Source organism: Urtica dioica, chromosome 12 (assembly GCF_054948205.1).
Source record: "Urtica dioica subsp. dioica isolate 48M chromosome 12, U.dioica_male_clone48M_v1_H2, whole genome shotgun sequence".
Taxonomy (NCBI): Eukaryota; Viridiplantae; Streptophyta; class Magnoliopsida; order Rosales; family Urticaceae; genus Urtica; species Urtica dioica.
In genome coordinates this window covers 21,520,530-21,547,509 of record NC_142767.1, presented here as the reverse complement: position 1 = coordinate 21,547,509, position 26,980 = coordinate 21,520,530, and the positions used below count along the sequence as shown (strand labels likewise).

Here is a 26,980-nt window from a genome sequence, read left to right as displayed (position 1 = left end):
TGATAGATTTTCCATGTGTTTCTGCTACTAAGACGACTTCCAGCGATGTATTACCTAAAAGTCGCTTTGGGGCATGCGTTTTTTATTTTTTCGTTTATTAATTTTGGAAATAATAATTAGCAGAGATGCGGTGTATGCTGTGATAAGGACATGGGAAAGATATTTAATTAGCCAGCTTGATAATTGACAATTAGACCTTGATGCTTCATAGGATGGAAATTGGCAAACCATAGGAAATTTGGCAGTCATGTTACTGGGACTTCGGGAGAAATTACGTGTTTATCTACTTCACTTCTTAAATATCACTGTTCCATTTTTTTTTTCATCCTCTGCATAAATATACACTTTCCATCTTGTTTTGAAGCCCCCAGAAACTGGTGGTAATACTAATAGGCTTCGGTTTTCATATTTAAAAAAAGAAACATTAAAAAGAAACTAGTGATAATTCTATGTTATTGAATGGAAAATAAGGACACGACAAGTGTATGGAGAGTAAAATAATAAAAATGACACTGATATTTCAAAGGAGGATCGAGGACCACATACATAACATGACGTAGCGAAGACTTAAACAAAACTCTAGCTTGAATCATGATCTCTACTTTATAGCGAGTCTCCCACCTCTTATTCTAAATGACATAAGATAAGTCAAGCAATCAATAACGATATCTTGAGAACCCTCCTACAACGTAAAATAAAATCTGGAGGAAAATATGCACTTCGAAAAATAAGTCGGTGAATAAGTACACAAGACAAAACAAGAGGGACCAAGCTTACTCCATTGACTTGGTCAAATTATAGCAAGGCCTCAAACTTATAGGTCTATGTAAAATATGTATTACCCCATTGACTTGTGTACACAAGTCTCTCTGATGCTCTGCAAAGAATATCGGAACAAATAATATTCGTCTTTTCTTCAACTTTCCGTGTTATTTTGTGCACAGAAGACAAGTTTGACTAAGTCCAACGAAGTTAGCTTGGTCATTCACAGTACGCAAGAGAGTGAGTTTAAAAAGAGCTGCATGGGAAAATTAATTATTTAAGAAGATGAGAAGAAGCTAATGCAAAACAGAGACACAAAACACTGATTCATCTTCCAATTTAAGGAGAATGGAAATAGCAGAGAAAAATATATATATATATATATATATATAAAAATATATATTATTTATCTTCAGCATAAGATGAAAAACATTACACGACATTAAAATTTATGATTGTACGGAAATGGTTTCACTTGAAGATGCACAATTGGAATCTTGCGCTACAAAACTATCTTGTTGCGGACAATAAGAAGGCTTTGGTGGAAATGGCAGATCATCATCCTCAGATTCAAGCATTTCTATGACTCTTCCCATCGAAGGCCGGTCATTGGGATTGAGTTCTCTAAATTTTTTAAAATCTTACATGCGAGGGTTAATTCGTGCAAGAGAATAGGAATGACCTGAGGGATCATAGAAACTTCGGTGTCGCTAGTTTCATGGCAACTGTACGAATAAAAAATGACAATGGAAATGTAATGAATATGAGTTTTCAAGAAAGAAAGGGATTTCGATAAAAGAAAAAGCACTTACTTATAAAGACAATGCCATAGACGATATCGGCGTCATACAAGAGTCACCCCGTTAACTAAAAGATTAGTGCACAGCGAAATGGAATAAATAGGACATCGAATGCCGTTAAAGTCTCCGGTGTAGCAGTTGGTCGGAATCCAGGTAAGCCCGAAGCCAAAGTTTTTAAGGTCAGTTCTTGGTTCTTGTCGTTTGCCATTGGTGTGTTTATCTTGTCGTTTGTCGTTACTGTCGTTTTTAATTTGTTGTTTGCCATTGATGTCGTTTTACTTTAATCGTTTTCCTTTGATGTCGTTTATCTATAATGTCGTTTTTCTTTGCTGTTGATGTAGTTTTTATTGTCGTCGTCGTTTTTATTTTGTCGTTTATGCGATTTTCATTTGTATTTGCCTTTGATGTCGTTTTACTTTGCTGTTGATTTCGTTTTATTGTCGTCGTCATTTTTATCTTGTCGTTCAATCGATTTTCATTGTCGTTTGCCTTTGATGTCGTTTTTCTTTTCTCATTAGTTTATCTTGATATCGTTTTTCTTTGCTGTTGATGTCGTTTTGAAACTTGTCGTTTGTCGTTTTTTCTTTGCCTTTGATGTCGTTTTGAATTGTCGTTTGTCGTTTGCTTTTGATTTGTTTGTTTATTTTTGGTTTTTGTTGAGTTGTCGTTTCTTAATTATTTTATTTATTTTTCAGATTTTAGTCAACTTATATATACTGGAAAACTTACACTATACTCTTTTTTTTTCTCTTTAATTTTTATTTTCCTCGGCGGCCTGCGAAAATATTATCAAAACCCTCAGCAAATGGTCCGCCGATCCTATTCTCCTTCGGACTCACGGTTCTTGTTCGAGCTGTCTTGCAACGGGAATCATACGGTTATCATATTGTTTCCAGAGTCGGTAAAATTCTTTGTAACCAAAATTAATTACAAGTAGACAGATCGATGTTTACGACCCCAATAATTGTCTAGTGAGCCAAGTTTTTGAAAATACACGGATTCTCAAACTCGCCATTTTATTATGTAAATCATAAATTTAAAGTAGACGGCTCAAGTTTTTTCAAATGTTCCACCATATCAGAGAATGGTGTTTTTAATTACCGTTGTATATCTTGTGCTGGCCGGGCTACCAAATTTTTGCCGTTTCATCGGATTCAAATATTGAATACTTGTCTTCTTGGCTTCATTTCTCTCTAAACGGGAGGAGCAGTTGTTGACCAGATCATTTACTGGCTGGTTTTTTAAAAACCACTTGCACAAATCTCACACAAAATTAAATATTATTAAGAAGATGGGAGGAAGAGAACAAAAACAGAGACACAAAACACCAATTCATCTTCCAATTTATGAAAGAAAAAAAAAAATCAGAGATAGATATTATACAATATCCATCTTCGGAATAGAAGAAAAAAAAATACATCATACATCAATATTTCTTATAATGTGAGAGTGGTTTTATCACTCGATGATGGACTGTCGAGATCTCGCACTACAAAATTATCTTGTTGCGGACAATAAGAAGGCTTTGGCGGAAACGGCAGGTCATCATTCCAGATTCAAGCATTTCTATGACTCTTCCCATCGAAGGACGATCGCTAGGATTCAGCTGTATGCACCATAAAGCCACTGTAATCATCTTCTTTATCCCCTCCGAGTCCTCTTCAGATATATCATGTTCCATAGGCACCGCGTTCTTTCCTCTGCTCAATTGGTCATACACCCAAGAAGGATAATATATTTGGCTCAAATTCTCGGCAATCGCATTCACATTCTTCCTCCGACTCGCCATCTCCATCAACAACATACCGAAACTGTATACATCGGCTTTGAAAGATACTCCACCAATGTTTTTGTAAAACAGTTCGGGAGCTATGTACCCTAATGTTCCTCTCACCGAGGTCAAAGAGACAAAGTTGTTCTCCAAAGGGCATAATCTCGCCAACCCGAAATCAGAAACCTTTGGAGTGAAATCCTCGTCGAGAAGGATGTTGTGAGGTTTGATATCGAAATGCAAGATCTGCATGCAACACCCTCGGTGTAGATATTCGATACCACGAGCCACTCCCAGCGAGATCTTATATAACTCCGTGCGAGTTAAAGATCTTTCATTTCCGGGTTTGGAGAAAATATAGCTATCTAGAGAGCCGTTAGGCATGAAATCGTAGACTAAGGCGTGATTTGAGCCCTTGACGCAGTAACCGACAAGCCGTACGACGTTGACATTAATGAAATCTTGTCCGTTGGCTATAGATGACTTGCTGAGAATAGCCATCCTTGAAAACAGAGCCATAGCCTCCTTGTCCCAGTTTGGTCTTGAAATTCTGAGTCATCTTCTTGACATCGGAGTAGGAATATCTTAGGGAAATTGCCACAACTACTACCAAATGAATAACTTTTTCCAATTTCCCACCAAAACTATAATTTGGCCAAAAATGTCACTAACTCAAATGTACAACTACCCTTTTACCCTCCACTTAAATTTTTCTTACAAACCCACACCAACTCTCCCTCATATCCCATCTCACTCCTCATTTTCGCTCATATCCCGCTCATATCTCATCCCCAATCCCTGACTCTCTCTCTCTCTCTCTCTCTCTCTCTCTCTCTCTCTCTCTCTATCTCTCCGTCGGTCTCTAAAACCCTCGGCGTCGCTACACCCACGGTCACGCAGAGCCAAACGCCTACGAGACTCAAACGCCTACGAGACTCAAACGCCCACGAGACCCAAACGCCCACGAGTTCGTAGTCCAAGACCAGCCCGCGCCTACGAGACCCAAACGCCCACGAGTTCGTAGTCCAAGACCCAAGGTTTGTCTCGCATTTCTTCATTTTCCATAAATTTCGTGGTTCAAAAAGTTCAAGTTCTATGTCATTTTGATAGTTTAAAGAGATTCAAATGTCCTGTTTGGTCTGGGTATGTTCACCAGTGAGTTCATCAATTGTTGACTTCAGATGTCAACAGTGGACGTCAACTGTTGACATCTGAAGTAAACAAATAACTAATAACTCAAGGGACTCAACTCTGCCTATGATTTTTGTACGCAGTGATGGCGGCTATTTATTTATTATTCAAGCACAGTGGAACTTGGGTTGAACCTGGTTGTTATCATGAGAATGGATCTTTCGGAATCATGGTGCCGTATGAAGTTAACTTCGCTAGTTTGATGCAAATCATTTACGCGAATTTGGGCAAATCACCATCCACTCATACCATTGGTGTTGCATACGTGATGGCTGGTGCCTTGAAACCTGTTGAGATAACCAATGACGCTACGTTAGAAGGTTATTTATATTTGAGGAAGAGGAGAGAAGATGACACGGAGAAATTACAATTGATATTGGAAATAAATGAAATTCCACCCGGGCTCGATTCTCCAGGGGTTGGATCCACTGGCAACAGCCGTGATAGTGGTTGCGTTGGAAACCCGCCTACAAGAGTTTCTGACATGCCATCCATACCCGAGGAGGGGTGTGGTTCGGTTCCAACTCCTGATTCGGTAATTCGTGGTACGTTCGGATTGGATGACTTAAGGTTGTCAGACTATGAGACACAACGACAACGACAATGCTCTCCACCACGAAACTCGCCTCCACCTATAAATTCCCGATCCCCTCCTCCACCACGCAACTCCCCTCCGTCACCACGATCCCCTCCTCCACCACAAAACTCCCCTCCTCCACCACGCAACTCCCCTCCGTCACCACGATCCCCTCCTCTCCACCACAAAACTCCCCTCCTTCATCACCGTCTACGCCGAATTCACATAGCGTCCCAAGTTCATCTACTAGGAGAGACTCAAACATGGATGAGGCTATTATTTTAGATGGTCATTCCCCCGTATTTATTGAGCGACATGCATTGTACAAGGATAAAAAGACTTTACAGAAACACTTGATGTTGTTCGCTATAAACAACAACTTCACGTATAAGACAAAGAACTCGGACAAAAACACATTGCATGTTGTTTGTCTGGGAGAGCATTGTAATTGGGCTGTCCGGGCCGTGAGAAAGACTAACACGCCCATTTTCCAAATTAGAAGGTAAACTCTCTTTGTTGAATCATGTATGAAATTGAAATACTGTAATTAGATCTCTGTTTTTTGACATCTGGTGTCAATTGTTGACATCTAGTGTCAATTGTTGACATCTGATGTCAATTGTTGACATCTGGTGTCAATTGTTGACATCTGGTGTCAATTGTTGACATCTGATGTCAATTGTTGACATTAATGTTGAAACTAAGTTTGTTGTAATTTTCATGTTTTAGGTTCGACAACGACCACAGTTGTGCCCTGAACGTAAGACAAGGACGTCACCCGCAAGCAACGAGTACTTTAATAGGAGAGGTTGTGAAGCATAAGTGTATTGATCCAAGCGTGGGTATGTGCAAACCGAAAGAGATAATGAACTACATGCAAATGGATTACGGGGTGTCTATGTCTTACAAAAAAGCTTGGCGTTCCAGAGAGCAGGCTCTAAAGTCCCTCTACGGCAATTCCATGGAGTCGTACGCATTCTTACCTAAGCTAAGGTACATGATCGAGACTAAGAATCCAGGTTCTTTATTTGACCTCGTCACTGGTGAGGGCGGCGTATTTATTAGTTTTTTCATGTCACTCGGCCCATGGAGAACGGGGTGGAAGTATGTAAGACCCGTGATTATCGTCGATGGTACTCATTTGAAGAACTATTACAAAGGAACGTTGTATACGGCGTGTGGGATGGACGGAAACAAACAAATTTTTCCACTAGCCTACTGTATTGGTCCTTCAGAGTCTAACGAAACTTGGATTTACTTCTTCGCCAAATTGAAAGATGCAATTGGGGAACGGGAAGAGCAAGTATTTGTATCTGATAGGCACGCTGGCATAATCAATGGCATCAAGACGGTATTTCCGAACTGTGATCATGGTTTTTGCATGTACCATCTTCACGGTAATTTGAAGACTACTTTCAAGGGGATTACGAAGGAGGTGAAGTGGAAATTTTACGGTGCCTCGAAGGCATACACTCAGCGGGAATTTGAAAGTTTCATGGTCATGTTGGACGCTGAAAATCCCGAAATACGACGGTACTTAGCTAATGATGTCGGGTATCAAAGGTGGGCACGATGCATGTTCAGGAGAAAGAGGTACGGTATCATGACGAACAACAACGCAGAAGCATTGAATGCATTAAATGTAAAAGTCAGACAATTTCCAGTTTCGAAGTTGATGGATTGGCTGAGAGAGAGAAGTATGAAATGGTTTTATGAACGTCGAGATGCTGCGGCCAAAACAAACACGCTCCTCACAAAAGTATACCAAGCTAGAGCAGACAAGTACATTGCATACGCTGTTCGAATGGAGGTAAAGTCTACAATTGTTGTATGTTTCATGTTTTGTACAAGATTTTGATGAAGTTATGTTTTCTACTAGGTGAGGCCATCTTCAGTCGACGAGTTTGAGGTCGTAGACAGAGAGGGGATTGTATATGCTGTTAATTTAGAAGAGAGGACATGCTCATGTCGGCGATGGCAGGCTCATAATTTTATTTGTCCACACGCAATCGCAGCATGTCGAGTACGTAACCGTCAAGTTGAGAACTACATTTCCGAGTTCTACTCTACGGAGTATTTGCGGGCAACCTACGCAGGTGTACATCATCCTCATGGCGACATTTCGAGTTGGAATATTCCCCCCGAGGTGGAGAATATCAAAGTTCTTCCGCCTCAACACAAAGCACGTGCCGCCGGTAGGCCCAAAAAGAGAAGAATACCCTCTCAAGGTGAGGACATTATTAGGCGCAAGTGTACGCGTTGCGGGCAAATTGGCCACAATCGTCAAACATGCAATAGTGCTACTCCTTTGTCCACGCAATAATTTCAGACTTCTTTGTAATTTCCACCATTTCAGTAGTGACTCTTGTTGATTTCTTAGTTTATTGAGAAATTTATTTGTAATCTCCGACTTGTATGCAGATTTTAGACATCTAAAGTCAACAATAGACGTCAATTGTTGACATGTAGATGTCAACAATTGACGTCTATTGTTGACATCCGATGTCAACAATTGTTTGTGATTTCTTATTGTTCTCCATTAGTTGCGAGGGAACTAAACAATTGATGTCAATTGTTGACAATTGTTCTCTAGTGGATGAATTTAAATTTAGTTCTTCACTTAGGCATGCAATTCACAACATTACACATATATAAAAGGGACATAGTGTAAATAGACATATTAAGCAGTTTCAAGCATTCAAGTCATACAAAAACCCATACAAATATAAATATTACGAAGTTTAGACCAATGATGTGGGGAATTCATCGTCAGACTCATTTCTTGTTGATCCTCATCCTCCTATAATAGAGAAGTTCCTCTCTCTGGGTTTTCAGCATAAACAGTCGTGTCCCCTTGGGCACGACTTCCATAAAATCTCCTTTTTCCTTCAACGGAGTCTCCCAATCGTCTCCGATGATTTCTTTCATAACCCTTTCGAGAGACATGATCGGACCCGATTCAGTCTCACTACAAAAAGTATCCAAGTACCATATGTACTCAGTTTGGCTCATTTGAAACTCCGTGAGTTGTGCATCACCGAGTTCCGATCCGCTTGCCTTATTAACATCAATTGACTACAATTTTAGTAATTGTCTACAATTATAGGTATGAATGTCTACAATCATAAAAAAAAATAATAACCGAAAAATCAGCTTTGCTTGGCATCAAAATGTACCTCATTTTTAGATAATTTTCTCTTTCGGGGCTCGAAGTCGTCATAGCTTGCCATTGGAGATTCAATAGAGTGTTTTTCTGACATTTCTGCATATTAGTATCAACAACGTTCATTATTGACATCTAATGTCAACAACTGATGAGAGAAATTGACATCTAAACTCTACAGAGTTCATCAGTTGTTGACATTAGATGTCAACAGTTGACGTCCATTATTGACATCTAATGTCAACAACTGATTATTGACATCTAAAGTCTTCATTATTTGTTGACATTAGATGTCAACAGTTGACGTCCATTGTTGACATCTAATGTCAACAACTGATGACATCTAAACTCTGCAGAGTTCACCAGTTGTTGACATTAGATGTCAACAATTGACGTCCATTGTTGACATCTAATGTCAACAACTGATGACATCTAAACTCTACAGAGGTCATCAGTTGTTGACATTAGATGTCAACAATGGACGTCAATTGTTGACATCTAATGTCAACAACTGATGACCTCTGTAGAGTTTAGATGTCACCAGTTGTTGACATTAGATGTCAACAATTGACGTCCATTGTTGACATCTAATGTCAACAACTGGTGAACTCTGCAGAGTCATCAGTTGTTGACATTAGATGTCAACAATGGACGTCAATTGTTGACATCTAATGTCAACAACTGATGAACTCTGTAGAGTTTAGATGTCATCAGTTGTTGACATTAGATGTCAACAATTGACGTCCATTGTTGACATCTAATGTCAACAACTGATGAACTCTGTAGAGTTTAGATGTCAATTTCTCTCATCAGTTGTTGACATTAGATGTCAACAGTGGATGTCAACTGTTGACATCTAATGTCAACAACTGATGAACTCTGTAGATTCATCCCAAACACCTAAAATCTGTTCATCCAAACAATATCCCAAACAATATCCTAAAGAACTGATGAACTCTGAAGATTCTTAACATACCCAAACAATATCCCAAACAATATCCTAAAAAGCGAAACGAACCTTGTGCGCGACCTGATCTTGGACTAAATCTGGAGTTTGAGTCTCGTCGGCGTTTGGGTCCTCGGGTTTTAGAGAGTTGGTGCGAGAAAGAGAGCTGGTCCTCGGGCACCTGGGTTTCTTGGGTCTGGTGGCTTTGGGTCCTCGTCGGCGTTTGGTTCCTCGAGTTTTAGAGAGTTGGTGCGAGAAAGAGACCTGGTCCTCGGGCACCTGGGTTTTTTGGGTCCTCGGGAAAAGACTGACGCGAAGAGAGAGAGAGAGAGAGAGAGAGAGAGAGAGAGAGAGAAGAGAGAGTGAGAGCAAGAGATTGACAGGAAGAGAGAGAGAGAAAAAGTCATGGATTAATGGGATTGTGAGATATGAGCGGGTTGTAAGAAGGAGTCATGGATTAATGGGATTGAGAGTTGGTGTGGGTTGTAAGAAAAATTTAAGGGAAGGGTAAAAGGGTAGTTGTACATTGGGATTAGTGGCATTTTTGGCCAAATTATGGTTTTGGTGGGAAATTGGAAAAAGTTAGTGATTTGGTAGTAGATAGGGCAATTTCCCAATATCTTATGGGCACGACACGAGGTTGTTGTGGCTTCCGAGGAACTCTTCGATGGAGTTGTACGTCGATTTGTGTCTCCGACACCATTTGTACACCAGAAATGCGATCACAAATGGAGTTCCGAATATGAGTTTAGTAACAGTTACTACTGCATTATTGGAAAATGGAAAACATAGAAGTATTATTTGACACCACACTATACCAATTTTAGAGCAGTAGATGACACATAAATCATTAATTAATGATCTATAATCTTCGGAATCATACTTGTTATGAGGTATAAAGCAAGGGCTTCTGTAAGAATATTAATACAGAGGGAATGTATTAGCTTGATAAATAAAAGAATAAGCATGTTTATAAGAACATATATAATTTGATAACTAAAAGGTTAGAGAGAATACTTACCAGCAATGCGAAGTGCATCGTGGAAAATCCGACTGACATGATCTGCATCATATAAGAGACATGGACGTCACACCGTTAACTTTAAGGTTAGAGAGAAAAACAGTGCAAAGCGCGAAATTGAATTAATTTAACAATAATATCTTACTCATCGGAGAACGACATCGAATGCCATTAAAGTCTTCGAAGTTGCATCCGATCGGAACCCATGAAGCCTCATAGCCAAACGCAAGTAAGTGAGACTTTATTACGTTAGGTTTAGTTATACTAGGAAAAAGTAAAAAATTATAAATTTATATGCTCCAAATTTAACAAATTCATCAATAAATATTTTCGCATACTATTATAACGAGTATGGTTATTTATTTAGTACAAGAATTATAAGTTTATGGAAACTCAAAGTAAACTGTAGAATTTTCATTGTGGGCCCAGGAATCCCTCGATCCGCCCGAGATGCGGTGGCGATGGGAGTCGGAGTACCAACAGTGTTGTGCTTCTTAGGGATGCTTTGTTTCGTTTGCGGGCGAGTCAAATCGCTTGCTAGTCCACGGAGGTCAACCGTGGGCCTTAGCTCGTCCGTGGCCCCACAACCACCGACACTTGTTTTGGGCCTCGATGGCCCAACACTCGAGTCTTATCCAAAGATAGTTTTGGGAGAGAGCCGACGGCTTCCCAAGCCCGACGACAACGTTTGCGCAATATGTTTGTCGTAGTATTGGCCCAAGGAAACACTAAAAACCATACCCGAGTGTAAACATTGCTTCCATTCGGATTGCATCGATGGTTGGCTCAGATTAAATGCCTCTTGTCCCATTTGTAGAAAACCCCCTCTGTGGTCGGGACAAGAACAAGCTTGATGAGATTTTGAATGCCTTTTTCTCCAAGCAATATAGGTTTTTGTTTTTTTGTAACATATTAGTACACCTAGCAGTATACCTTTTTCCCTTGTAACAATCCCAAACGTTTTGGTTTGATAGAAAATAAAAATTCCAGGGGAGATGTTTGAGAGGAGTGATGATATTTTTTTTTAAGAGAAATGAAAAAATATATAAAAAAGTGGGGGAAAAGAAAACTTGAATGGACGAATTGAATAAGATGGAAGATAAATACATGTAATCGAAAGAATTTTACACTAATATAAAACTATATGTTGTTTGGTATCAATAAATATAAATAGAATAATGCCAATTGTTCGGAGGAGTAGGTTTATTAAAAATCCCCTTAAATCGGAATATTGTTATTTTCGGCCCCGAATCGGTATTGAAATCTGTTTTGGAACTATTCATGAAACATGGAATTCCGGTATGCTCATGGTTTATTTTTAGAGTGTATTTTAGTTTTATTTATAATTATTTATCGAGCAGTACCGGAATTAGCGGGAACAAAGAGTTTCCAGTTTGATTTCGCCAAAATTCCGGTACTTATAGACCATAACATTTCGGGCCCTTGCATAAGGAATTCCAAATGCCCACCTCTTATAACATCTACCTAATGTTGAATTAAAAGAAGTAGAAAGAAGAAGAAGAAGAAAACAGAGACATGAAAAAGTAATAAATCTTCTAATTTAAGGAGTAAGGAAATAGCAGAGATACATATACATTATCCATCTTCAGCAAAAGGAGAAAAACATTACATGACATTAATATCTATGATAATGTGGAAGTGGTTTCACTTGATGATGAGGTGTCGGAATCTTGTACTACAAAATTTTCTTGTTGCGGACAATAAGAAGGCTTCGGCGGAAATGGCAGATCTTCATCCTCAGATTCAAGCATTTCTATGACTCTTCCCATTGAAGGCCGATCGGTGGGATTGAGCTGTATGCACCATAACGCCACTGTAATCATCTTCTTTATCCTTTCTGAATCCTCTTCAGATATATCATCCTCCATAGGCACCGCGTTCTTTCCTCTGCTCAATTGCTCATACACCCAAGAAGGATAGTATATTTGACTCGAATTCTCGGCAATGGCATTCAAATTCTTCCTCTGACTCGCCATCTCCATCAACAACATGCCGTAGCTATAGACATCGGCTTTGTAAGACACTCCACCGATGTTTTTGTAAAACAGCTCGGGAGCCATGTACCCTAATGTTCCTCTCGCGGCCGTCATAGAAACAAAGTTGTTCTCAAAAGGGCATAATCTCGCCAACCCAAAATCGGAAACCTTGGGAGTGAAATCCTCATCCAAAAGGATGTTGTGAGGTTTGATATCGAAATGCAAAATCTGCATGTAACACCCTTGGTGCAGATATTCGATACCACGAGCCACTCCGAGTGAGATCTTAAATAACTCGGTGCGAGTCAAAGATCTTTCATTTTCAGGTTTAGAGAAAATGAATTTGTCAAGAGAGCCATTAGGCATGAAGTCGTAGACTAGGGCGTGGTTTGAGCCCTGGATGCAGTAACCGATAAGCCGTACGACATTGACATGATGAATCCTTCCGATCGTAGCAACTTCGCTGATGAAATCTTGTCCGTTGGTTTTGGCTGACTTGCTGAGAATCTTGATGGCCACAAGACGGTTTCTGCGGAGCTTTCCTTTGAACACCGAGCCGTAGCCTCCCTGGCCGAGTTTGGTCTTGAAATTTAGAGTCATATCCTTGATGTCGGAGTAGGAGTATCTTATGGGCACGAGGTTGTAGTGTCTTGCAAGGAACTCTTCGATGGAGCTGTACGTCGAGAGATGTCTTCGACGCCATTTGTAGATCAGAAGCGGGATCACAAATTGAATTCCACATAGGAATTTAATAACGATTACCATAAAGGCCAGAAAGTCTGCATTGTTGGAAAATGGCAAACGTACAAGTATTATAATTTTTTAAAAAGAAACTGCGAGACGTTTTATTGAAACTGGCAAAGCCAAAAAAGGAATAATTAATGATCTACATCTTAAATTCTTACTGCTTAAAATAAGACATGGCATTAAGGATACAAGAGCAGAAATGACTGGAGGGAGGATATAAGCTACGATGAGATCAGCTGTAAAAATAGAAAAGACGGAGGGAAGGTATTAGCTTAGTGAATCAAAGAAGAGGAATGCATAGTAGAGCATATTAAATTGAGTTTTCATGAAGAAAAAAGAAAAGAAAAAGGATTTCATTAAAAAGGAAACGTACTTACCAGTTAACAAAATTGAACTGAGGAGATCTGCATTATATCAGAGGCATGAACAACACGACGTTAACTAAAAAGTCAGTGCGAATAGTGCAAAACGAAATGGGAATTAATTTAACAAGAACATCTTACAAGAATCACATCGAATGCCGTTGGAGTCTGTGATGTAGCAGCCTTCTGGAGCCCAGGTAAGCTCAAAGCCAAGTGCAAGCTGATTGCGAATATCCGAAGCATTCTTGTTGATCAACCAATCAGATGATACGAGAGCCTTCTGCTCTGTACTGCAAGACATCTCCATATCCGACGCTCTTATTGATATGGCATCAACCAAATAATAATAAAAGTCACTAGAATGACTGTATTCGCAATAAGAAGCGATTTCTTTATAAAGAGAGGAATTCACTCTTTTTTTGCATTTTAAAATCACCACAGGCGTTGTGATATACACCCACATGGTATTGAGCCGCCAGATGCTGAAGTTGCTGGCCGTCCAATATTCAGACGGGTATTGAGGGAAAGAGGAACAATTGTTATATTTCTGATAATCAGCGTCCACAATTCTGATCGTATAATTGTTGTAATTTATTGCCTGCACATAGAATTTAATACTTCCAAAGTACAGCACAGTTGAGACGTTATTCTCGCAAGAAAGCTCGTAGCGTGGATCGCCACAGGGTTTGGGGTCGCTTTTGAGTCGGAGAGGATGAGATATTTTGGCGATGCTTCCGCAAGAAGAAGGCAGACAACGTCGGCCATGGAAAGGCGCACGGGTTAGAAATGGAAACCGAGCACAGGTTGTCGCGAGCGACGATAGTAGACAAAAAAGCACGACCAGCCATAACAGTGTTTTCATTCTTAAGCTTTCCTTCTGTGTTTTTTTTTCGATTTATGCTGACTAACAACTCGGCCAATTAAATAAATATATCGAGACCAAAGATAAAATCTGAATGTATTATTCACTTTGAAAAGTCAAGGAACAAAAGACCCGGGCTGAAACAAATAACTAAATTAATAAGCTGTGCAATTATCAATCCGCTTTGGTTCTGTATGTATTGACTTTTGAGCTCTATTAAAAAACTATTTTGCGTGCTTATTGTCCCAAAAATTAATTGGAGGTAATTAGTTATATCTATTAGTTGGGTATGTGTATTAATTGGAGGTAATTAGTTTTATCTATTGAGATTAGAATAGGAAAAGTTTTCATGTCTCTCTCCTTGGATAGGACTAACTTTGATCACATAAATTTTTGTAAACCCTCTCTTAGATACTCCTAGACCCAGTTAAGTCCAAATCCCAAATCAAAACTGCTTCTCAATGTGGACCTTGAGCCAATTTTTTCAGTAGTTATTAAGCTCAATACTTGGTATCAAGAACCAATAATAATAAATTATTCCCCCAGTAAGAAAAGTAACGATCAAGCTAAATCCATTGACGTGGTCAAATTACAGTTCAAATGGAAATTTCACTGAAAGTATAAATTAATAAATTGTGGTCCAAAAATAGCAATAAACACCTTTTGGAAAAATAATGCATCGGAGATGTTGTGGTCCATGTGTGGTGGTGATTTTGCAACTTATTTGATTATATTGACTTTGAATATTCAAAGTCATCTCACTGTGTGATTGTCAGTCCAGAACCAAGGCCCCACAGGAAATATCGGAGCAGCTGATCAAATTGGAAATTCCGATCCGATTAGTTTCATAAATCTGTTTATAATATTTTTCAAGAAATTTGGTGTCTCGGTTCTAGTTAACTTACACTCATGTTGTGGTCTTACAAGCTCTCGGCGTTCTTCGCCTTATTCATAGTTCAAGTTGGAGCCGGTGAAAATGTAGCGACTCAAAATTTTAAGATTAATATTGTGAATTAAGTTAATCAATAATATTGTGAATTAAGTTAATCAAAGGACGAGGAAATTATGTAAATTAATTTTCTAACAATCGTTTCCAGTATTTTTGGTTTGGAATAATGAGTTTATAGAATTAATTTGAAATATATAAAGGTAGAGAGAAATCTCGGAATAAAAAGGAAGGATTTTAAGAGTTAAGACTCGATTGTGAGTTAAGGTTGGATTTCTCGGTTACTCGAGCTTAGTAATAATAAAGTTTGATTACGTTCTTTGGAATTCGGAAAGGAAAAACGATACGTGTTTTACTAGAGTTATTCTCAGATTTCATTATAGAAATGAGATTGATCGTAGTTTTTTCGTTCGAATTTACACGTTCTCGTATCGTTTGAAGTTTTGTTCCAAGGATATGTCTTTGGGTTCTACGATTCTTATAAATCGTACGTTTGAGTTTGAGTATCGTGAATTACTCATAGGATTCTGATTCAAGATCAGTTTGATTTATCGTGATAGGACTCGAGACTGAAAGTCGTTTAGAGGGTTCACGGAGTAAGTGAACGTCTGGATTCTCGGTATTATAGTGAACGTTCAGGTTCACAGGACGAGCGAACGTCTCGTGGAAGAGCGACATAGACGTCTATTCTCGAGGTAGGTTATTATAACCCTTCTCTCCTGATTTTATGGTTTGGCCTCAAGTATATATTATTTTCGAAATGAAAATGTTTGTGAACGTGCCACGAAACCCAGAATCGTTTTTAGAAAATGTGGCGGAACTTCAACTCGGGATATCCGATAATGAAGTTGATAATATTTTCGATATTATACATATATCCCGTATTTACGAAAGAAATGTTTCGTATATCCTGGATAAGCCGGTTTCACACACACATGTATACGGTGCAGAGAGTGCACCTTGCTCTGATCAGAGGACTGCCACGGGTTAAGTTGGCAGGCGACTCAGGAGATAGTACACGTTTAGAAGTATCTAGAGACACAATTTAAATTTATGTCATTTACATTTCTGCAATTTACTTTTCTGCAAGGTATTACTTGTACGTGTATGGTGATTTACACGTGACAAGAGTAGTATTATTATAAAGTAAGTATTATTTTCGAAAATATTTTTAAAAATCAAACCATTACTATAGCACCTACTGGGCCTCAGGCTCATCCCTATTTCTTCAAATTTTTCTTATAATCAGGAAGTGAGAAGGAGAAGTGTTAGAAAGACCTCGGGATTAAGTGCGGTCGAGAGTTTGAAGGTTTTCGCTGGATAGACTATCAAGTGACGAAGGTTTTCGTTTTCGTTTTTTTTTTATCTTTGGACTTGTAAAGTAAATAACTGAGTATGCACCGTGGGATAGTTATGTAAAGTTTATTAGTGTTTGATTTTATTCTAATCACACCCGTCTTTCCCGGGGTGTGACAGAAAACAGGTGCAAAGGATCAAGATGCGGTGAAAATGGACCGCCGATCCGATTCCCATTCCGACTTAAGGGGAGCCATGACCGCTGTGCATTTCCGGGATTCGAGCAGATACTCAGGCTCCGTATGGAACCCGAAAAATAAGAGAGAAAGTGAAAATAATAGAGAAAATGAAAATGTGAAAGAAAATAATAGAAAAAAGTCAAAATTCTAATTGTGTTTGGAAGTCATGGAAAATATAAGAGAAAATTGACGGGAAAGTAAATATGAGACCAGAGACGGAGCTAACTCAGGTGCAGGGTGGGCTACAGCCCCCTCAAAAAAAATTATTTACATTTTTGACCCATTTTTAAAAAGTTTTACATTTTTTACCCTAAAAAATTTACATTTTTGACCCAGTTTTTTAAAAAAATTTCCTTTTTACCATGAATTTTTTTAATTAGCCCCCCTAAAAAAATTTATTTACATTTTTTCCCATTTTTAAAAAGTTTTACATTTTTTACCCTAATAAATTTAGGGAAAATATCAGGAGTATCCCTCATGTGTAATCGAAATGCGAGATTTATCCCCTCTATTTCTAGAAATATCATATATATCCCTTCAGTTTAATATATATGACATATACCTCCCCTGAAAAATGTTATATTACAAATATCACCATTTTCGTTTATTTTTTACAAAAAAATAATATGAACTCCCCAAAATACCCTTAATGAAATAATTTTTTATTTTCTATTCTATATATAAAAAATGAAATTAAAAAATTTCTTTACAAAAATTTAAGGATTTTTTTTTATAAAGAGAGATTTTGATTTTTTTTAAAATAAAATAGTAAATAAATATTTATTATATTAAGGGTATTTTGGGGAGTTCATATTATTTTTTTGTAAAAAATAAACGAAAAGGGTGATATTTGTAATATAACATTTTTTAAGGGAAGGTTTATGTCATTTATATTAAACTGAAGGGATATGTCTGATATTTCTAAAAATAGAGGGGATAAATCTCGCATTTCGATTAAACACGATGGATACTCTTGATATTTTCCCATAAATTTATACTTTTAACCCATTTTTTTTTTAAAAAAAGTTCATTTTTACCATGAATTTTTTTAATTAGGCCCCCGTCAAATATTTTTTATTTACATTTTTTGCCCATTTTTAAAAAGTTTTACATTTTTTACCCTAAAAATTTACACTTTTGACTCATTTAAAAAAAAAATTCATTTTTACCATGATTTTTTTTAATTAGCCCCTCTAAATATTTTTTTTCAAATAAGCTCCCCTATTGAGCTTTTCTGGCTCGGTCGTCCCTGGACGAGACACACAAATGTGATCCCCTCATAGACAAATTTGGAGAGATTCTCATTTTCCATTTGATTTTCGAAGGAAAATGAAATCCTCATTTTAGTTATACATTTTCCCTCGCATTTTCCATCATATTTGCTTTCCATCCTATTTTCCTCAATCCAAACAACTTAAGTAAAATATGAGGGATTTTCATTTTCCTTTCACTCCTATTTTCCGGGTTTTAAACGGAGCCTAAAGAATTAAGAATCATACGGTTATAGAGTTTCCAGAGTGGGTAAAATTCCTCGTCCAAAAAATTAACTACAAGGCTAGAGAGATCGATGTTCATGTCTCTCATTTGACTTGGACTAACTTTGATCACATAAATTTTTGGTTTTTATAAATTTTTGTAAACCCTCTCCTAGATACTCCTAGACCTAGTTAAGTGCAAACCCCAAATCAAAACTGCTTCTCAATGTGGACCTTGAGCCAATTTTTTCAGTAGTTATCAAGCTCAATACTTGGTATCAAGAACTAAACGTGGCCTAATGGGACTTACCGCCACTCCCGCTACCGTTACTGTCACACTCCCGTTAATTGACCAAACGGGAGTCCCGTCCCGTTAAAGTAATGGGACGGGAACGGGACTTGGCCTAACGGGATTCGGACCCCGTTAGGCATTAAAAAAAGAAATTTTTTAAAAAAAAAACGTTTTAAAAGAATTTAAATAATTAAATAGAATGATATAATTGATAGGATTTTAAACTAAGTGGGTAGAAAAAAAAATAAAGAAGAATGTAAATTTAAAAATGGGCCTCCTAAAAAACCTCACCGACCCCTAAAAAGGTGCGACGGCGAGGAAAAAGAGCACCCCTTTTCCTCGTTAATTATTTGAAAATTTATCCCGGACAAGGGCCGGGATATCCTTTAGTTATACAAGTTAGTCTAACCATTTATGTTTACATTTGCGAAATCAACTTCAAAATCGTCAAGAATATCGAAGCACATGAATGTTTCTTGTGCTCGATTTCTATGTTGAATCCAATCCTTACCACACGTCAATGCTTCGACCATCTCCGGTTTCAAGCTACATCTTCTATCGTCGATGATGCGGCCCACGCTACTAAAAGCCACCTCAGATGACACGGTTGAAATAGGGATGGTGAGGATGTCTTGTGCCATAGATGACAAGACTGGGAACCTCCTCGCATTTTGTCTCCACCAAACCAATAGGTCGATGGCTTCGTCATCCGGTTTGACCCACTCGTTCCGATCGTACTCTTGGATCTCCGGATGGGACCGTGCGTCGGTTGCGCTCGATCTCATCTGACTTGTCCCAGTTTCTTGTTGTTGAGGCGATGAGCTGTAAGCGGGCGCGTTGACGAAGACATTCGTGTATTAGTGTCTTCTTGGATACTGCGTCTGTGATTGAGTTGCTTCTGCTCGATATTGCGGTAGGAGTTTTGCCTCGTATATCCTGAAAAGATCATAAAAAGCTTACACGATCCTCGCGAGATCAAGTGCAATGTAATCTTGGTCCACGGAATGGTTTCTAATGTACTTAAGAAATTTTTTTAAACCACCAATTTTACATCGGCAGTCTAGAATGGCTCCAAAACAGTATAATAATGGAACCTTTCCAGCCCCCCAATATTTTAAAAACTTGGCTGTCATTGCTTGAATAGAATCTTGAAAAATTGTTTCGTTTTTTATATTTATCAAGATGCACAGCAATTGCGGTCATAGTATGAAGACCGAGAAAAGAAGTAGGAGTGTAAACAGCAGAGAGATAACAAGTTTCTTTGTGAAAAATGTCGAGAAAAGAAACAAATGATTCAGCCATCCTAATATCATATTCGGATATAGCGTTATCGCCATGTTCGCTGTTAATGTAAGAAACAATAACATCGACATAATGCTCGGATAAAAAGTTGGTCAACATGAGAAAGGTAGAATTCCACCTAATTTTGTTATCTAGGTGAAAGGTGCGCTCTTGGAGACCGTTTACTCTAAGGCGTCTCTTAAGCTCATCTACTCTAGAGGTTGAACTATTTATCCAACTAATGTAATTCCTAATCTTGTTGATCGAAGGGTCATAACTAGCGGCTCCGGCTTGAACTATGAGGTTTATGATATGGGTAGCACATCGTTGATGCAAAAGGGTATCGTCAACATTAAGTTTCTCATTTAACTCTCTAATCATGACGTTGTTGCTTGTGGCATTATCTAAGGTTACAGATATAATCCTATCGGTCAAACCCCACTCAGCTATAACACTAACTATGATGTCTAAGATGTTTTCACCAGTGTGAGAACCTTCTATCCTCCTAAAGGCTATGATACGTTTGTTCAGGTTCCAATCGTCGTCTATATTATGCACTACAACGCTCATGAAATCCATCTTAGATTGACCAGTCCAGATATCCGAGGTTAAGGCTACGCTATACCTACCAGATGATATTGTTTGTTTCATTTGTTCTTTTTCTCCTAAAAACCATTTTAGGATATCGGATCTCAAGGCTTTCCTAGACATTATTTGAACATTTGGAATTATAGAACTCATGAATCTAACGAAGCCTTGAGATTCGATATGACTAAAAGATTGATCGGTTGAAACAAAATATTCTACTAAATCACGTCTAAAGCTTACATGATCGATGTGACTTACCTGGCTTGACGAGGCTCCAGATTGATTCCCCTGGCAGTGCACGTGATGACTCCACAATAGCGACGTCCCGACTCTTGTGTTGTGAGCGCTGAAGATTTTTCCACAACTGTGACATTTTCCGGTTTTTTCGCCGTTCGCCACCACCTCTTCAAAGAAAGTCCACACAACGGACCTAGCACGACGTCGTGGTGGTTGTTGTTATTGATGTGGTTGTTGTTGTTCTTGAGCACCTTCATGTTGTTGTTGTTGTCGTGCTCGTCGTTGTCGTCGTTGTTGTGTCTCCTCTTGTTGTTCACGTTGTCGAGGTCGTGGAACTTGACTTCGACGTTGAGGTGGTGGTGGTGGTACGTCTTCTTCTTCCTCCTCCTCCTCCTCCTCTTCTTCATTTGGATTTTGGGTTTCATCGTCATCTTCTTCTTCATTTGGATTTTGGGATTCACGATAATGTTGCTCGAATTCTTGAAATTCTTGAAACGCCACTTCGGATGGCGGAATTTGAGCTTGATAGGCTTGCTCGAGATTCATTTGAGGGTAGTATGGCACTTGGGTGTTTGGAATTTCGGTGAATTCCGAATGGCCGAAAGTAGGAGCAACATAATTTGGATCGAAAGGGTATTGGGTGGTTAGGTCGGGGGCGTTTTGAGACAAGTGCAACCAATTTTCTTCAAAACGGTGCATTCGTTCACCTCGGGAAGCTCTTCCCCTTCGACCTCCTCGGTTGTGGGATGAGGATGCCATGAAAAATTGAAAGTGGTAAAGAGTATTAGAGATTAAAATCGAGAGCGTTTTGAGAGTATTTGAGATTGAGATTGAGAGAATTTGAGAGAGTTTGAGAGAAAAGTGTGAATACAATGAATTAATTGGGGGGTATTTATAGATTTTAGAAATGAATGGGTAAAAAAAAAACCCGAAAATGAATTGGGCAACGGCTATATTCAACGGCTATATTAAAACGGCTCTTTTTTTCGGGCCATCCAACGGCCGAAATTTTAAAAAAATATATTTAACCGGGACTAACGGGATTGTCAAATCAAATCACGGAGAGAGAGAGAGAGAGAGAGAGAGAGAGAGAGAGAGAGAGGGAGAGAGAGATGTTTTTGAGAAGGGCAATGAATGATACATTAATTTAATATATTGTTGAAAAATGAAATATTATATATCTCTATTTATATAATAAGGATGAGAATAACAACACGGCTACCTATAGTTGTAAATTCAAAGTGGTATTAAATATCTTATCACTACAAGAACATAAAAGGATACTAAATAGGCTTTTAAAAAGATAAAAACATATGATTGATAGATGCATAGGAAAAAGCAAATCCCACACTGATAGCCACACCCACCAATACATAAAGCAGTGGATACAGATACTTGGAGGGACAAAAATATATTTCTTCTTTAGACTTTTGTATACCACAGTTTGTCCAACTAAAATAACAAGATCACATTATTGAGCTTGGAATCTTTAAAAGCCAATATTGGTTTGCGAAAATATCATAATGTGGCTTATTAAGAATACTTCGTATATACACTTTATTCGAGACCTTGATTAACCTTTCTCCGAGTTTGCTAAAAAAGAAAGGAAAAAAAAAACATTTCTGCGTGTTTATTATTTACTATTTCAATTAATTCATGTTTTGAATTTTATTTGGATTATCTCTTAATTTTTACGCTTTGAAAAGTCTAATACGTAGTTAAAAGAAAATTAAGTGGTATTAGACTTTTCAAAGCGTAAAAATTAAGAGATAATCCAAATAAAATTCAAAACATGAATTAATTGAAATAGTAAATAATAAACATGCAGAAAGGTTTTTTTTTCCTTTCATTTTTAGCAAACTCGGAGAAAGGTTAATCAAGGTCTCGAATAAAGTGTATATACGAAGTATTCTTAATAAGCCACATTATGATATTTTCGCAAACCAATATTGGCTTTTAAAGATTCCAAGCTCAATAATGTGATCTTGTTATTTTAGTTGGACAAACTGTGGTATACAAAAGTCTAAAGAAGAAATATATTTTTGTCCCTACAAGTATCTGTATCCACTGCTTTATGTATTGGTGGGTGTGGCTATCAGTGTGGGATTTGCTTTTTCTTATGCATCTATCAATCATATGTTTTTTTTCTTTTTAAAAGCCTATTTAGTATCCTTTTATGTTCTTGTAGTGATAAGATATTTAATACCACTTTGAATTTACAACTATAGGTAGCCGTGTTGTTATTCTCATCCTTCTTATATAAATAGAGATATATAATATTTCTTTTTCAACAATATATTAAATTAATTTTTTATTGACTTTGAATATTCAAAGTCATCTCACCCTGTGATTGTCAGTCTAGGGTAGATAGAAATATTCAAAGGCCCCACAAGAAATATCGGAGCAGGTGATCAAATTGGAAATTCCGATCCGATTATTACATTTCTAGGTTATGATAGATAGAAATTGGATTTGAGAATTGAGGAAAAAACTAACTCTCATCTTGAATGATTGAGAGTGAAAATGTTTATTCCAATCTTATAAAAAAGTACAAGTATAAGGCTTTATATAGCCATGAGACATTAAAGAAATAAAGGAAAATACAATGAAAGAAATAAAAGAAAAACAACTTGTTGAACTTGTCGTTTAATAGACATAAAAGACACTACAAACATATTTGATCTCTAATACACCCCCGCAAGATGAACTTTCCCGAAAGTTCGTCTTGGATTGAACTTGGATATCGGAGAAGATAACCCGGAGAAAACATCGATCGTATGAATGAAGAAATGAATTGACTTTGTGAAGAACCGATCTCGTTTTGAGAAAAAATTCTCAGATGCATTTTGTCGAACACTTTGAGTGCGCTAAGAAGAACAGAATTGCAGAACATAGCTTTCTTGGCATCCAATCACCCACAACCAAACATCAACTGTGAGAATTGATAGAACGGGTATTCCCATTAAGTTGAAGAACCGGAATGGTGGCAGCTCAAACTTGATTTTGGGAAGTGCAACAAAGGCCCACGAAGCAGCTCCAACAAAAGGTTCTTTTGGTATCAACCGCAATTTGACCCAAAGTTCTCCATCAATGTCAAAGTCCTGAATGCCAACTGGCACAACGATGGGTATGATTCCAAATTTCAACGAGAGCTGTAGCAGCGTGCATCGCCGGTGTAACGGAGGCCTACTTGGTACTGCAAATCATTAGCCCGCCGCGAAGTCCTTCTTTCAATGTTGCGAACGGACAAAGGCTCGTCCCCAAGAGAGAACTGCTTGATCTCGACTCTGCTGACATAGTCGGGCTTCTTGAGGTCGTCGATCACGGGCTGAAGCAACCCAATGATCCAGTCCTCGATCCCGCCGCGGTACACCTTCCACAGCTTTCCAAGCGGACTCTTTCCTCTGCAAGTCCTTCTCCAAGAACAGCGAGAAGCTCGTCGGAACCTGAGGCCACGCCATCCCGACCGCCCTCGCCTCCTTCTCCGACTTCCCTCTCTTCCTCCAAGTCCACACCTTGTCGAACACCACGCCAACGAAGAAGAAGAACACGAACAGACTCACGACGTTCCGGTTCAGCGGCGGCGAAGGAATGGGGTGAATCACGCCCAACAGAAGGTGATGAAGAGGAGCTGATAGGTGCGTGTCGTACGTAGAAAACTCCTATTATCCCAACTAAATCCGAGCTTGTTCTTGGGTAGTTTTGAGGTTTTTCGTGTGTTTTGAAGGTTTTCAGGTCAAAAATGGGATTTCTATGATACTCTGGGCAAATCCGTACAAATCGAGGCATTCGGGATAAAAACGAGTCAAGAACGAAGAAGGAGTCAAGAAGACTCCAGACCTCGCGCCGCGACCCTCCTAGCGCGCGCCGCGAGGTTTGGAAAGTATCCCGAGTCATCTCCGAGCAGCTGGCGCGTTCCGCGAGGGTGTGGAAATGTTTACCTCGCGCCGCGACCCCCATACCGCGCGCCGCGAGGTTGAAGAACTTCAGCGTCGAAAATCACCGAGCGTCAAGCGCGGAACGCGACCTCCCGAGAAGAACTACCTCGCGCCGCGACCCCTGTACCGCGCGCCGCGAGGTGCGCGAATCCAAAAGAGGAAACGCGTTTTCTGGAGCAATCTGGGCCGTCGGATCAAGTTTTGTTACCCAGTCTACTCCGAAAATTAGAGGAAACACCCTAATTTCGACCTAAGCCTATAAATACACTTCTCAACCTCTTGGTTAGGACTTTTGCCACTTTTTCATTGTTTTTCTTAGTGTTTGGGAGAGATAGAGGAGAACCCGTTCTTCATCGATTCGCGCCAATCACAGTTTTATTCTTTTCTTTTTCTCTTGAACTCCCTTATTTTAATTTTCAATTTAGTTTTTCAATTATGGTTTCTTCTTTCTCCTTTGCTTTATTTTATTTTTGTTTTCTCGCTACGCCATGAACTAATTCCATTAAGGACTATGGCGTAGCGGGTTTAGGATTCGGTTATGGATATTATTTAATATATTGAAGTTCAATTTTCATTCTCCACTACTTTGCTTAATTCAAATCCATTTTTAATGCTTGATCGAGATTAGCTACCTTGTTCATGAATTTATACTTCAACTTGATGCTTGAGAAAGATTAGGTTGTTAGTGTTTTGGTTTGAATTACTATGTTGCATGCCTAAGCTAGAGATAGTTAGGTTGTCATAGAATCGTGTGAATGCTCTTGGTATTAATGCATGTTTTTGTTAGGGATTGAGATCGAGAGAAGATTTTCCTAATTTTGACATAGGTTGTTAGATGCTCGAGAGAGATTTAGCAATATTGTTCTGTGAGTATGATTAGCAAAGTGTAGTGAGTTGAATATTGATTGTGCGTGAAATTCGTGTATCCAAACCGTTGAATAAACCCATGAAGCCTTGGTCCTTAGCCTCTCTTTTTGCTTACAACTGTCATTTGATTATTTTGCTATTTAATTGCTTTAAAACTTGTCAATAATTTGTGACATCTTTCCATTTCATTTTAAGTTCAATTCGTACTAGTTGATTTGTTTGTTAATTAAGCTTGTTCCTCGTGGGATCGACACTCGTACTTAAATTCACTATATTACTTGGGCGACACGTGCACTTGCGCGCGTAAAAATCGCAACAAGTTTTTGGCGCCGTTGCCGGGAACAAGTTTTTAATTGCAATTCAATTAACTAGATTACAATTTGAACATTCTTTTATTTTTTTTTGTCTCACTTGTTTTTGCGTTATCTTTCTCTTTTGAAGGTTGATGCGAAAAGACGGTGATTCGAGTCTCCTTCCGATAGATTCCGAAATCGAGAAAACGTGCAAGAGAAATCGAAAGGAAAAGAAGAAAAACGTAGACGAGGAAGACATTGAAGAAGAGATCATGGCCAACGAAGAGAGACCACTCCTCGACTATGTGTTACCCACCACTCAAGGGTATCGCCCGACCATCGTCAATCCGGCCATAGGAGGGAACCAAAGTTTCGAGATCAAGACGGGGACGATCAACATGATCCAGCAAAACCAATTCTCCGGAGCCCCGAATGAAGATCCGAACGAGCACACCTCCAACTTCAACGAGTTGTGCGGAACATTCCAGATCCACAACATCAACGCGGACGCCATCCGACTCCGATTGTTCCCATTCTCTCTCCGTGACCGGGCAAAAGCATGACTCAACTCGCTCCCTCCCGACTCCATCACCACGTGGGAGGGGCTGTGCAACACCTTCCTCGCCAAGTTCTTCCCGTTCGAGAAGACGGCCCGCCTCAGAAACGCCATTCACAGCTTCGCGCAAATGGACGGCGAGTCTCTCCACGAAGCATGGGCACGCTTCAAGGAGATGCTCCGAAAATGTCCTAACCACGGGGTCACGTTGCCAGTCCAACTTCAAACGTTCTACTACGGACTCCTCACCTCGACGAAGACCTTAGTTAACACCGCCGCGGGAGGCACGGTGCTAACTAAGACGCCATCGGAGTTCCAGGCCCTCCTTGAAGAGTTAGCGCGCTCCAATGACCAATGCCCGATAGAGAGGAGAATCATGAAGGCCGGTCCCGCCACTGCGTAAGCCGCGATGACCACGATCGATCCCGAGACTATGCAGCAGATGACGATCGAGATGGCAAACCTCCGAAAGGAGATGCGGGAGATGAAAGAGATGAAAGCCGCGGTGAACTCCACGCAAGCGACTTGGGAGCCGTGCTTCTGGTGTCAAGGGAGTCATTTCACCGACGATTGCCCGCACGCGAATGATGGCTATGCGGAAAATGCGAACTACGTGGGGAATTACAACCGGCCCACATTCCAAAACTCCAACAACTACAACACCGGAGCAAGGAACAACCACCCCAACTTCGCATGGAGGGCGCAAGAACAACAAGGCTTCCTACAAAGTCGACCACCGGTGCCGCACCAACATCAACAACAGGTGGGAGGCC

At 39.2% G+C, this 26,980-nt stretch overlaps 2 protein-coding genes, 1 non-coding gene and 1 pseudogene across 3 annotated transcripts; all 4 read right to left on the bottom strand.

Moving 5' to 3' along the window:
* Window positions 1-3,051: 3,051 nt before the first annotated feature.
* LOC149380303 (rust resistance kinase Lr10 pseudogene) lies at window positions 3,052-3,852 on the bottom strand (annotated as a pseudogene).
* A 7,912-nt stretch (window positions 3,853-11,764) lies between these two features.
* On the bottom strand, window positions 11,765-14,319 carry LOC149380302 (uncharacterized). The gene is made up of 4 exons (XM_089603000.1): window positions 13,479-14,319; window positions 13,353-13,379; window positions 13,134-13,211; window positions 11,765-13,007 (listed from the first exon to the last, which is right to left on the bottom strand). Exons 1-4 carry the CDS (start codon window positions 14,197-14,199, stop codon window positions 11,875-11,877), a joined length of 1,959 nt encoding a protein of 652 aa, XP_089459126.1. The 5' UTR covers window positions 14,200-14,319; the 3' UTR covers window positions 11,765-11,874.
* Window positions 14,320-18,708: 4,389 nt separating this feature from the next.
* On the bottom strand, window positions 18,709-21,242 carry LOC149380301 (uncharacterized). The gene is made up of 2 exons (XM_089603660.1): window positions 20,575-21,242; window positions 18,709-19,383 (listed from the first exon to the last, which is right to left on the bottom strand). The coding sequence occupies exons 1-2, from the start codon at window positions 20,994-20,996 to the stop codon at window positions 19,305-19,307; spliced, it is 501 nt and encodes a 166-aa protein (XP_089459786.1). The 5' UTR covers window positions 20,997-21,242; the 3' UTR covers window positions 18,709-19,304.
* Window positions 21,243-26,304: 5,062 nt separating this feature from the next.
* On the bottom strand, window positions 26,305-26,411 carry LOC149380300 (small nucleolar RNA R71). Its single transcript, XR_016294314.1, has one exon. It is a non-coding gene; the product is annotated as a small nucleolar RNA R71 (small nucleolar RNA).
* Between the last annotated feature and the right edge of the window lie 569 nt (window positions 26,412-26,980).

What these genes read in the sequence shown, in the direction of transcription:
- LOC149380302 (XM_089603000.1), bottom strand. Translation starts at nt 14,199, where the DNA reads ATGAAAACACTGTTATGGCTGGTCGTGCTTTTTTGTCTACTATCGTCG. An exon ending in CGGCATTCGATGTGATTCTT is followed by an intron (nt 13,380 to 13,478) that starts GTAAGATGTTCT and finishes GATATAATGCAG; the next exon opens with ATCTCCTCAGTTCAATTTTG. An exon ending in GCCATGTCTTATTTTAAGCA is followed by an intron (nt 13,008 to 13,133) that starts GTAAGAATTTAA and finishes CCAACAATGCAG; the next exon opens with ACTTTCTGGCCTTTATGGTA.
- LOC149380301 (XM_089603660.1), bottom strand. Translation starts at nt 20,996, where the DNA reads ATGAAGAAGAAGATGACGATGAAACCCAAAATCCAAATGAAGAAGAGG. An exon ending in CTGGAGCCTCGTCAAGCCAG is followed by an intron (nt 19,384 to 20,574) that starts GTAAGTCACATC and finishes TGATCTTTTCAG; the next exon opens with GATATACGAGGCAAAACTCC.